This window comes from Lepidochelys kempii, chromosome 15 (assembly GCF_965140285.1).
Source record: "Lepidochelys kempii isolate rLepKem1 chromosome 15, rLepKem1.hap1, whole genome shotgun sequence".
Classification (NCBI taxonomy): Eukaryota; Metazoa; Chordata; order Testudines; family Cheloniidae; genus Lepidochelys; species Lepidochelys kempii.
In genome coordinates, this window is record NC_136394.1 from 25,586,280 (window position 1) to 25,598,921 (window position 12,642).

Below are 12,642 nucleotides of genomic sequence, written 5' to 3' on the forward strand. Positions count from 1 at the left end.
AGGCTGATCAGAGATGAGAGTCAACGTTGTGATAGTGAAAGAGAGGTGGTAGGCCAAGAGGGGATAGGCCATCAAGGGCCTTGAAAGTGAAGACCAGAGCTTATGTTTGATGCAGCAGACAAGGGGGGTCAGTGGAGGGATGCAAAGAGAAGGTTGACATGGTCAAAACAATGGGCTAAGAAAACTGTTTGCAACAGCATTCTCAGTGGATAAGAGGGGGGCAAGATTGCGTTTGTCAAGGCCAAAGAGAAGGATGTTGCAGTATTCAAGACGCAAGATGGTGAAGGCTTGTATGAGAGAGTTAACTGTGTGGATGGATAAGAAAGTCTGTGTCTTAGAGATGTTATGCAGGAAAAATTGGCAAGATTTAGACACTCCCTGTATTTGAGGACCTAGAGAGAGATCCAAGTTGAAGATGGTGCCCGCTGTACAAGCGTGAGTGTCAGTCAGTATGATGATGGTGTCCACAGTGATCGAGAAGGGAGATAGCAAGGAGGGCTGGAGAGGGGGGGATCAGGAGCTCTGTTTTAGGCACATTGAGCTTGAGCTGGTGGCTACATGACCACAAGGAGATGTCAGCGAGACAAGCCAAGGTTTTAGTTTGGACAGAAGGAGACAGGTCTGAAGTAGTAGGGGTAAATCAGTGAGGCTTTTTAAAATCATACAGCACTGTTTACAATATAGTTTAGGACAGAAAACGTGTCAAGGAAAACACCAACACTTGGATTCTAACAACTAACAAGAATTTAAATCTACTTATACATATTTCAGAGCTATACACAGATTACTTGTATACTCTGGTGATTAACTTAAACATCTTTTCTTTTGTATTTAAAATGCATTTTGCTCTCACTGTCCTGAGAGCTGGTGTCTGTATAAGATTCCAGGATAGTCACTCTCTGTGTGTCGCTCTGAAGCCTAGAAGGTCTATTGAGTCAATGTGAAGCAATGGAGACAGCTAGAAGAGGATTGAGAACTCTTTTTGTTTAGAATATCACCAGGTTCAATCATCACTGAGATTTGTGATATGTTACCATCCAGTGTTTAAGTCTTCAGCCATTTTGACTTTACAAATTGTATCTGTGCTTCGTACAGCTACAGTACATGTATCTATGCCATGCCAAGAATCCTAGACCATTGTCATACCAGAGGTAACTCAGCCAGTCACCATCCTTACTCTGCAGCTAATTTGCATGTTTTATGCAATTTTATGCAAATTTAACCAATTTTATGGTTACATGAGGGAGACTGCACAGGTGGTGGGTTTCGTGGCCCAACTGCCAGATCCACGTGACAGCACGAGCATTCAGCTATTAGTAGATTATACAAATACATTTAAACATTATCTTGCCTCAAATTGCAATGAGGTTACACAGAATTAATAAAGGTATTCTTTTATTTATAGACATGCTGTATTTTTGTAATGTGTGTATGTGCGTGCATACACACGTCTGCACATACATATACAAGTGTATCAAAAATATTTTTTCTGTCTTTAAAGAGGACTTTTCTGACAACGAAGAGGGGTTCCCGAAAGAAATCACCAAATGGAGTTCCAACGATCTCATGGATAAAATTGGAAGTTCTGAATGCGATGTCCAGGGTAATTTATTTCTTTTTACTTCACACTGTACATAGCATTTCTTACAGTCACTTAATTTAATCTTCATGACCAGCCTCTAAAGAAGATAAAATTTGTTACCCCCATTTTACAGCTGGAGAAACTGAGGCAGAGAGAAGTGACTTGCCCAAGGCCCTGGAGAGATTCAGTGTCCAAGCAGGAGTTAGGAATAGGGAGATCTTGTCTTTCAGACTCTCTCTCTCACGTTCCATTTCAGTTTGATTTCTTACTATAACAAAAGCAATTATCTGATAAAATGATTAAATGCTGTGGTGTGGTCTTAAATCACCCATACATTCCTCAGACTTCTTAACCCCTTCTTCTTCCTTGCTCCCTCCCCACACAACAGGGGTTTCTGTTAGGAGAAGGTTTAGCCTTCTCACCTGTATCCTCCTCATCTGATAACATCTTCCTCTTTAAGCCTTCTTGAAGTGCTGAAAGGAAATTGACTCATCAAGTTAGACTGATTCATCCAGTGATATGGGTGTGGTGAAGATTACACTTGGGCTTTCTTGAGTCAAGTAAATCCACGCATGCAGGAGCAGGTCAAACCCCATTCCCTTGTTAGAGTTCAAATAGCCTCTTCCATGCTCCTGTGCAGCTGATGGTTTCTAACAGCTGTGCCAGGGTATCTCCCACTGCCGCTCTTTAGTTGCTTGAGAAGAACAGTTATCTCCTTGATGAAGAGACATGTGGCCAAATTTAGACTGTTGTTAGCAATTTGCAATTCCATTTCCTTCAGTGGGCTCCTGCCTGCTCACACCAAATCTGAATTGTGCCCCTTTTTTTCAAAATATGGGCTGTGTCCTCAGTTCTACAGCTGGATATCCTTTAGAAAAACCTTCATGTTAAAAAAGAGAGAACTACTAGGACATTTAATGATGGCGTAGCTCATGGGTTCTCAGCTTGGGAGGTGACCAAAAAGTGTTGGGATCACACATACCCCATCTTTCCCAAATTGCTAAATGGGAGAGGTAATCTGAGTAGGTGGGAGGTGGATCTTGATGTTGAAAAAATTGAGAACCACAGCCAGTGCCATCATTTATATAGCTGCTGTATAGAATGGAGTCTGGCTGTACTTATATTAGAAACCTCTTTAATTCCAGATGACTTGTATCATGAAACATCAACAGAGTACCATGTTGGTTCCAGTGTGGAAAGGCTAAGCATCATAGAGGTAAGCATTTAGATTGCATCAAATTAAAATCCCCTATTTGTTTAGAGAATGTAGCTGGTGAAGTGATGGAGTAAATAGCGAACTTCATTGCTGCAGATGTTTTTTATGTGTCCCTTGTGGCATCTCTGTGTCATGGAGCTAGTTCATGACCATGCTTACACAGTTACTTCATTAAGGTACCTACCTATGGAATATTGTTAACCACACATAAAAAACTACAAAGCTTGTGAATGGCAATCAATAAGTTCCTCAGCTGAAAGAACAAATGATGTACCCTTGAACTAGCCTAGCAGCAAATATATTCAGAAGTAGCTGTCAATGCACTGTTCAAAACCCTGTTTGAAAATCATTTTCAAACTTGGTTACAGAGATGGATCCAAATCTGAGCCCCAGATACAAACAGCCCTGATGTACTGAGAAGTTGTGAGCTCTTTGTGATTCAGGCTCATCTTTCGTTGTAGCACAAAGTGGAGCAGGGATTTTTATTCCTCCCTCTAGAGAGACATGCAAGCTCAAATCACATTATGGACAAATCCTCCCCACCCCCCACCAAAAACCCTCTAGATTTGTTCCAAAATTAACATGCGCAGAAATGAGGTGGAAAACCAATCGAGTGAGGGTGTAATAGAGTAATTCTAAAATCTGTTAATTGTTCCTTATTGGGAGGAGCCATGTTTTTATTTTACAAGTTTAACAAGTCTTAATTATCCAAGTGTAGTTGTATTTCCAGAAACATGTCTTGAAGTAATTTTCTAGGGCTTGATCGGATTAAAGAATCCAAAGAGCCCTCTCCACCCCTAAGCTAGTCAGAAATTCCTTGGGTGTGCTTACCTTACCTTTACGACCAGAAGTCATTGAACTTGACAGGAAAGGAGCTTACAGGTGACTGCTGATAAGCCTCCGGGTTATTCATGGCATCTCAGAACTACACGGGGAAGAACTACACACATAAAACATTTATTACTGAAAGAAGAAAGAATCAATTTTCTTTAAAGATACCCTCACTACGGGAGTCCTTCTTGGGCTTGAAATCCCCACAGTTGTGTATCTTGAAGTGCACCAATTACAGTTGTATGGACAATGTATGTGTTTTGTTGCTATTGGGTAGGAATTGGCCTGTCCCCTGGAGGTGCCTGTATTTCAGGGGCAGTGTTGTAAGTATGTTGTGAAGGGCTGTAGAAGAGAAGGTGCTAAATAAACATAGTGTTGTTGGGGCAAATACCAAAGGCTTGGGGGAAACAAGTACTTTCACTATATTTTGTTTCATTTCCTTTTAGGATGAATCAGTGCAGCCATTAATGCAGCCAAGCAAAATCCACGTCCTAATCTTGGTACTACATGGAGGAAACATCCTGGATACAGGAAGTGGTGATCAGAATTCTAAACAAGGAGATGTCAATACTATCACAACAGTGTTTGATACAGTCATGAGGGTACATTACCCAGCTGCTCTTGGACACATTGCAGTCAAGCTAGTCTCTTGCCCAGCCATCTGCTCAGAAGCCTTTTCACTGGTATCCAAGTAAGTTAGTGCTCCTTTATCTTGGAGAGGGGTACATTTGTAAAATTTTACTCTGTTGTAGTGCATCTATAATCAACACTATGGGGTATGCTCTGTCCTTGTTGAGGATGCTCAATATTGATGAGAGCTGTCCACACACTTTGAGAGCGCACTTTATTAATTAACTAGCAAGACTTCAAGCCTCAATTTTATACATGGCTGTAATGAATACAATAGCAGTGCAGCTGGAGTTCTGTGATTGATTTACTCAAACTAGTCAGATAAGTACTTAAACTTGAATTTACAGAGTTGTTGTCCAAGGGTCATTCTGACTGTGTGTGTTCTCTGAAGGTTTAGGTTTAAGGGGTAAAGAAGTGTATTTTCCCCCAGCCCAAGAGCATTTCTACCAGCAAGAGAACACACAGCTTTTGTACTTTGAGATTTTTTTTTTTTTATGATCTGAAACATTGATTGTGCTGGCTGCAAATGATGAACTCATATTGCAAGCCTCTGTGTCTTTTATCTCCTCTCCTATATTCAGCCTCAGCCCTTACAGTTATGATGAAGGATGCCTCTCCAATAGTCAGGATCACATTCCACTCGCTGCGCTTCCTCTGCTAGCAACATCATCCCCACAATATCAGGAGGCGGTAGCCACGGTGATTTTGAGAGCCAATCAAGCCTACAGTGAGTTCATTAAATCAGAAGAAGGCACATCATTTACTGGCCAGGTGGGTAAGCAGTTTTAGAACAATAAAATGAAGAGCAAACAAGGCCATTTCCCTCTGAATCTCTTGGAAGAGTTGGAAAAGTTTGACAATGCTGGGCTAATTTATGAAAATGTTTTCTTGGGCTTCTTGTTTTGTTTTTAAGATAAAGATTTTCCCTTATTTTACATTGTTCTTATTGGAGATTCATTTTTATAAGAAGAAAATGCAAATTAGAGCTAAGAAATTTAACTGTAAACATGTGAAGCTTAAACGAAAGACACCATAGGTGTGATGTGTCTCTCCAAATGAGGTGTAAGAAATGCTCTTTATCTGTTTTAGGTACTCCTCTGGCCCCCATTACCGTAACATCTGAGCTCCTCACAGTCTTTAATGTATTTATCCTCACAACGCCCCAGGAGATAGGGCAGTGCTGTTGTCCCCACTGGAGTTCTACAGCCTCCAGACAAGGAACTGAGGCACTGAGAGGCTAAGTGACTTTGCCCAAGGTTGAACACAAAGTTTGTGAGAATTGAATCTGGGCCTCCTGAAACCCAGGGTGGTGCCTTAACCACTGGACTGTCTTTCCTTGCCATGTATCACAAGTGCTTCTGCCTCTCCCCACCTTTTATAATCAGGGTTTTCACGACCTCCCATATGGGAAGAAATTATCTCAGATCCTGCCTCAAGCCAGATCTGCTCCATAGCTGGAAACCTTCCAGAGTACCTCATAGCCTGGTATAGAGTAACTGCTGACCCAGAACTCACCCATCTGAGACATGATGGTCAATAATTCCATAACTGCTTGGGCTAGCGAGGACTCCTAGGTACATATTATGTGATTAAGCAGTGATGCTGATAAATACATGAAGGATCTCATGTTCCCCATTTTCTGGGCTTACATCCTTTATTCCTTTAGCTAGTATTTCTGTGAATTCAAAGTGAGCGGGATCATTTTGGGTTTTTTTCCCACCTCTGGTTTCTCTTTCAGGTCTGTTTGGTAGGGGACTGCGTAGGAGGAATCCTGGGATTTGATGCCTTATGTTACAGCAATCAGAGTGTGTCTGAGAGCCAAAACAGCAGCCGACGAGGGAGTATTGTGAGTGTGCAGGTAATGCAGCCTACTAGAAACCAGTCAGGATAACTGTGTTGGCCACAGAACTTCCCTGTCCTTCCAGAGCTCCAGACGGAAGGGAGGGCTCCATGTTTAATCCTTCCCTCTTCCACCTCCAGTCATCCCCCTCTGCCCAGGACATAGGCACTATGGAGGAGGACTGGTTAGGACTCTGTCAGTGATGCCCTAATATCAGCAATAGTCACCACTGCTAATGTCAGGTTTCAGAGTAACAGCCGTGTTAGTCTGTATTCGCAAAAAGAAAAGGAGTACATGTGGCACCTTAGAGACTAACCAATTTATTTGAGCATAAGCTTTCGTGAGCTACAGCATGCATCCGATGAAGTGAGCTGTAGCTCATGAAAGCTTATGCTCAAATAAATTGGTTAGTCTCTAAGGTGCCACAAGTACTCCTTTTCTTCTCACTGCTAATGTGGTTGTCAAAGCATAAGAATGTATTTTAGAAAACATGGACTGTTTCTAATGTATTTAGGGCTTTCGTCAGAAAGAACAAAGCTCCATTTTCCAGTTTCATGGAGGGAGTGTGCACACTGGGGTGTGTGCTTGTGTCACGACTTTTGGGGTAGGCTTTGCCCAACCCTGCTGTTTTGTATTGTACACCCGCCTAGTGACTATAGAAATGTTGTTTGGTTTTAGGTTTCAATACCAGAAATCCCATATGAAGCTAGTTTTTTTTAGTATACTTGTCAAGTGAAAATTCATCACAGACTAGGATGTTCTGAGTAATGTTGCTCAGGACCATCAAACCTCCTATTCTCCCAGATGGTGTGAGTGGAGCTTCAAGTTGCTAGTGTCCTTTTTAAGTTTTTCAGTTGCACTCCGAGGTAGGTAAAGTAGAAAAATTCCTGGAGTCCACTTAGATAGGTGTGTTAGGAAATGGAGAGATTAGGTAGATTTGAACTGGAACAAATGAGGAGGCAGTGCGGTTATTTGAAGAGAGAGGGTCTAATGTGGTTGCACTTCTGACTTGTTGCCTGATGCCTGTGTACTTCAAATCCTAGGACACTGACCTCCTGTCTCCTGGAATAATTGTGAACAACAGTTATTGTTCCAGTGGCTCCAACCTGGAGGCTAGCAGACACCTCAGCAGAAGCAACATTGATATTCCTCGTAGCAACGGAGAGGATCCAAAGAAGCAGCTACCCCGAAAAAGGAGTGATTCATCAACCTACGAAATGGACACAATAAAGCAACATCAGGCATTCCTTTCAAGGTAAGGTTTCAAAGGAAAGGTGAGTCAGGAATCCCCGGGGGCAAGAGAGACGCCCGTGTGCAGTTTTAATGTTGTTTTGTAACCCCGGGGATGGCAAGGATGAGGAATGTTGCTGAAGAATATCAGAGGTGTTCAGATTCCATTGGCAAGTGTGGGCTTTGCAGAGGAATTACCAGCAGCATTCTACGATACTGTGTGATTGGGGGGACAAAATTACCCATGAGTTGCTGCTGTGCTGCACCCATGTTACAGTGAGGGTAAAATGGCCACACAAGAGTAGCAAGAGGTTGGTGGTTATTTTTTTGCCATGTTACTGCAGCAGGATGGAGCAAATGGAGCAGGGGTGGCCAACCTGAGCCTGAGAAGAAGCCAGAATTTAACAATGTGCATTGCCAAAAAGCCACAGTAATACGTCAGCAGCCCCCCATCAGCTTCCCCCGCCGTTCTCAGCACTTCCTACCCACTGGCAATCCTGCCGATCAATGCCTCCCCCTCCTTCCCTGCACCTCCCGATCAGGTGCGGGGAAGGAGGGGGAGGCGCTGATGGTTTGCAGGAGGCTCTGGGGTGGGGCGGGAAATGAGGGCACTGCAGGCTCAGGGGAGGGGGCAGGAAGGGATGGAGCGGGGGCAGGGCCTGTGGCAGAGCCAGGGGATGAGCAGTGAGCACCCCGTGGCACATTGGAAAGTTGGCACCTGTAGCTCCAGCCCCAGAGTCGGTGCCTATACACGGAGCCGCATATTAACTTCTGAAGAGCCGCATGTGGCTCCAGAGCCACAGGTTGGCCATTCCTGAAATAGAGTGTCTGTAACCAGTGCAGCTACGGACAAGGCAAGAGAACTTAGAGTCAAATGTCATTTTAAATTTAGTCATCTATCAAAATTGATCCTGACCTGGCTGGCCTGTTGGTCAGAGAGATGGGCCCGAGCCATCTGTTATGAGTATCCCTAAACACTGGGATATTTGAGGATGGATATGAACGCTGACCCTGGGCCCTTCCCAGGTTCATAGGGCCCTTCGCTGCTATTCTGGAGACACAAGTTCAGGGCAGTAGTCCCTTGCTCCCAGGCCATGGGGTTTGGGATGCTCTAGGTGCAGCACTACAGTCCCCAGAATTGCTCAGCTTTGTCCAATACTGACCCTGACCTTGTTTAAGGAGCAGCATTGACTGGTCTGAAGGGTGGTTCCAGCCAAGCCTTCTTGCCTGGAGGTGAGTGGGAGGAGCCCAGGGCCTCGCATGTCAAGCAGGGAGATGAGGGATCCTCATGGATCTGCCAGAGATGCAGTGGAAACCTGGGAGAAGAAATGAGATGATCATGGGTCCTAAAAGAACAGAATCCTATGCATTAGAGATGGAAGAGACCAATTAGTTCCCATCCAGGATGTCCCCAGTTAATGCAGGAGTGTCCTTGACAGGTTACTCAGGATATGTCTGTGCTACAAAATTAGGTCAATTTTTATAGAAGTTGATTTTTCAGAAGTGGTTTTATACAGTAGATTGCATGCATCCCCACAAAGCACAGTAAGTTGGCGGAGTGCGTCCACAGTACCGTGGCTAGCGTCGACTTTCGGAGCTGTGCACTGTGGGTAGCGTTCCCACAGTCTCCACAGCCCACTGGAATTCTGGGTTGAGCTCCCAATGCCTGATGGGGCAAAAACATTGTTGCGGGTGGTTTTGGGTACATGTCGTCAGTCGTCCCCCCACTCCCTCCGTGAAAGCAACGGCAGACAATCGTTTCGCGGCTTTTTTTTCTGGGTTAACCACGCAGATGCCATAGCACTGCAAGCTGGAGCCTGCTCATCTCACCGTCACCACTGCTGTTGCGGGCAAGTCTACTGTGGGGGCTGCTGTGATCCAAGTAGCCAATGCAATCATTGACGTTCTGTTATCAAGGGTAGTGACTCTGGGAAATGTGCGGGCCTTTTTAGATTTTAGGTGCATCATATTCCTGTCCTTTGTCGCTGGTGAAGAAATCTTGCAGCCATACATTCCACATGTAACAGCTCCAGAGCTCTTGCTCTTTTGCCTTGGCCACACAGCAGCCGCTCCTGGGTGCCTTCGCATCAATGGTGAACGGCTCCACCGCTTCTGCTGCAACTCTGCTATCCTGATCTCCTGCGAGCTGGAGGCTTCTGCCTCAGGCTGCTTTCCTAACCGGCAGCACCGCGCGGTCGCATCTACCTCAGCCTACCCCTTGCTCCCATGTCTCATGAAGCCTGGACAGTAGTAAGGAGCAGTTCAACTATAGGCTGAGCAAGTGCAGAATGGTGGTAGAATGTGCCTTTGGACGTTTAAAAGCTCGCTGGCGCTGTTGGTCAGACCTCAGCGCAACCAACATTCCCATTGTTATTGCTGCTTGCTGTGTGCTCCATAATATCTGTGAGAGTAAGGGGAGACGTTATGGTGGGGTGGGAGGATGAGGCAAATTGCCTGGTGTCCGATTTTTAGCAGCCAGACACCAATTAGAAGAGTACAGCAAGGCGCGCTGCGCATCACAGAGACTTTGAAAACCAGTTTCATGACTGGCCAGGCTACGGTGTGACAGTTGTGTGTATTTCTCCTTCACGCAAACCCGCCCTCTTTGTTGATTTTAATTCCCTGTAAGCCAACCAACCTCCCCACTTTGAAATAAAGTAACTATTGTTTTGAAACCATGCATGCTTTCTTTATTAATTAAAAAAAAATTGAGATAACGGACAAGGTAGCCGTGGGTGGTTTTGGTTACATGTCGTCAGTGACCATTCCCTCCCTCCGGGAAAGCAATGGCAGACAATCATTTCTCACCCTTTTTCCTGGATTGCCTGTGCATACGCCATAACACTGCAAGTGAGAGCCCACTCCAGTCACTGCTGCAGTTGTGAGCATTGTAAACACCTCACATTTGCCCTTGGAAATTTTGACATATATATTGGCATTATGTCTTTTGGAACAGAGTTCTGTTAGCATGGATTCGTTTCCCCATACAGCAATCAGATCCAGTTCCTCCCTTTCGGTCCATGCTGGAGCTCTTTTGCGATTCTGGGACTGCATGGTCACTTGTAATGATGAGCTCGCCAAGATGGCCAAACAGGAAATGAAATTCAAAAGCTCCCCAGGGCTTTTCCTGTGTACCTGACTAGTGCACCTGAGTTGAAAGTGCTGTCCAGAGTGGTCACAATGGAGCACTGTGAGATAGCTCCCGGAGGCCAATACCATTGAATTGCATCCATGCTACCCCAAATTCGACCCAGCGATGTCAATTTTAAGAGCCCTTTAAGTCGACAAAAACGTCTTCATCATGTGGACGGGTGCAGGGTTAAATCGACCTAACGCTGCTAAATTTGACCTAAACTCGTAGTGTAGACCAGGGCTCAGACTGAGCACAGCATTAGATTTGAGTGTTGTAAGATTTGGGTCCCCCCATCACTTCCTTTGGCATACTGCTCCCCACTCTAACAGAGTTTGCTATGAGGAAGGTTTTTGTTCTTGCTCTTCACCCTGAATTTTCCCTTTTGGGAAATCTTTTTCATAACACACTCCTGAATCTCCCAGTGCATAGGCTCAGCCAGAGGCATGTGTTGTATATTTACAGTATTGCCAGCACAGGCAGCCAAAGCTGCCTCTGCCCTGTTAAGCCCCTCCTCCAAATTAATGTGTACCCTTTACTAAGCATGGAGCCTGTTCAGTTACATCAAAAGTCTGTTTCAGTTTCTTATATGTATTGAGAACCTTAAGTAGCATAATAATGAACTTTTTAAATGGTTCACTAGAAAAATCACTTAATTTATTATTTATTAATTGAATTACTTTCCTAGAGGAAGGTCCTGTTACCACTTAGATACTGTTCAAGGAGCACCTCTTTGAAGCAGGATGCTTATGTCCTCACTGCTGCATTTCTATCGGCTTGTGGAATTAGGAGAGTTCTAGACATTTTCTACTGATCCTTCCCTTTCACTGCCTGACAAGCGATGAACACTATATGCAACTCCAAGCCTCATTCTCCTACACCAGCTAAAGTTGTCTTTCCATTCCAACTTGGGGGCTTGGACTCTACTCACCTGTCAGGGGCCCTTTACTAAAAGATCTATACAAGAGGGAAGGTATGAAAGTGAATGGCATTGGGGTATGGAACTGCTATATTAAAAAAAAAGATGGCTGCATTTAGGAAAACCAGTAAGCTCTTTCCACCAGGGTAATAAAAGACAATCAGTCTCTTGTCGTAGCTTAGCAAGGCAACCTCCCATATTAGACAGGCAAATGCTGGTCAAATCAAAACATACTGTTTTCTCCTCCTTGCTTGCTCTAGAAGCCAGAGAGGGATGTACCTGGATTGAACCAAGGAACATGGCCTTATTTGGTATCTGGCAAGCAGCTTCCTGTTTTCTTTGTAAAATGGGTGGTGGGCCCGGAGTGGGCTAGGGATATTGGCAGGTCCATTGTGTTTACCCCTGTATGACTGCATATAACCAGAGTGTTACATTACACTCTGCTTATGATGATTGATTAATGAATAGCAGGGTTACCAGTACACTTTCCTATCACTACATAACTTTATCACTAGTATCAATTTTTGCTATGAAAACCAAGACATGATGTAACATGGTTACATGGCTTAGTGCAGAGATCTTGGCAGGAGAGAGACCCAAGTTTTCCTAATGAGCACAGCAAATGTGTGTCATTCAGGCAGCCTGGCATATGGTGATCTTTCCATTGGTGCCCAATGCAGACTTTAGCACATGCCAAAGACAGATTAATTTTCATTCATGTGTTAGACTTATCCACTACTTTGGGACAATGCCCAGCAAAGTCGGAGCATCATCTGGTGAGAGAACCACTCTTTTATTTTTAAATTCAATCCTTCTGCACAGGTACAATATTTCTGGTTGTGTTGGTTTTATATTACTGTCAATTAGTTGACTTGCTACTAAACCCAGTTTGATCCTGTCTAATCAATGCAGCTGTAGCATTATAAAGGAAAAGCAGGACCATGTGGATTGCTTGGGACATGATGGATCGTGATTCCCCCTCAGATCTCATTTCCTTTGATTCCCAAAAGGGCTGTTGAATGTCCACTAAAATGAGAAAAACTGTACCAAATGGCTTATTAGAGTATGTTTTCTTTCCCATATACCTGACCTGAGGGAGGCTGCAGGAGGAAGGCGCTTGGAATGTAACAGAAATTGGAACCCATCTAGAAAATCCATTCCTGCCATAATACATTTGATATATGTGCTGTCTGTCATTTTGCGTATTCATTTAAATCAAGCTAATGGACTGGGTCTTCTCTATAAGGGTGAACTCGTTGCTTAT

General features: G+C 44.2%; 1 protein-coding gene across 8 annotated transcripts in view; it reads left to right on the forward strand.

Moving 5' to 3' along the window:
* Positions 1–12,642, forward strand: part of PITPNM2 (phosphatidylinositol transfer protein membrane associated 2) — a 225,591-nt gene that overhangs the window by 175,260 nt on the left and 37,689 nt on the right. For all 8 annotated transcript variants that reach the window (XM_073313000.2, XM_073313003.2, XM_073313006.2 and 5 more), the window contains 6 exons: positions 1,502–1,603; positions 2,728–2,798; positions 4,076–4,320; positions 4,841–5,030; positions 5,998–6,117; positions 7,143–7,354. In XM_073313000.2, the coding sequence (XP_073169101.1) occupies positions 1,502–1,603; positions 2,728–2,798; positions 4,076–4,320; positions 4,841–5,030; positions 5,998–6,117; positions 7,143–7,354 (940 nt within the window). The remainder of the gene's footprint in view (positions 1–1,501; positions 1,604–2,727; positions 2,799–4,075; positions 4,321–4,840; positions 5,031–5,997; positions 6,118–7,142; positions 7,355–12,642) is intronic.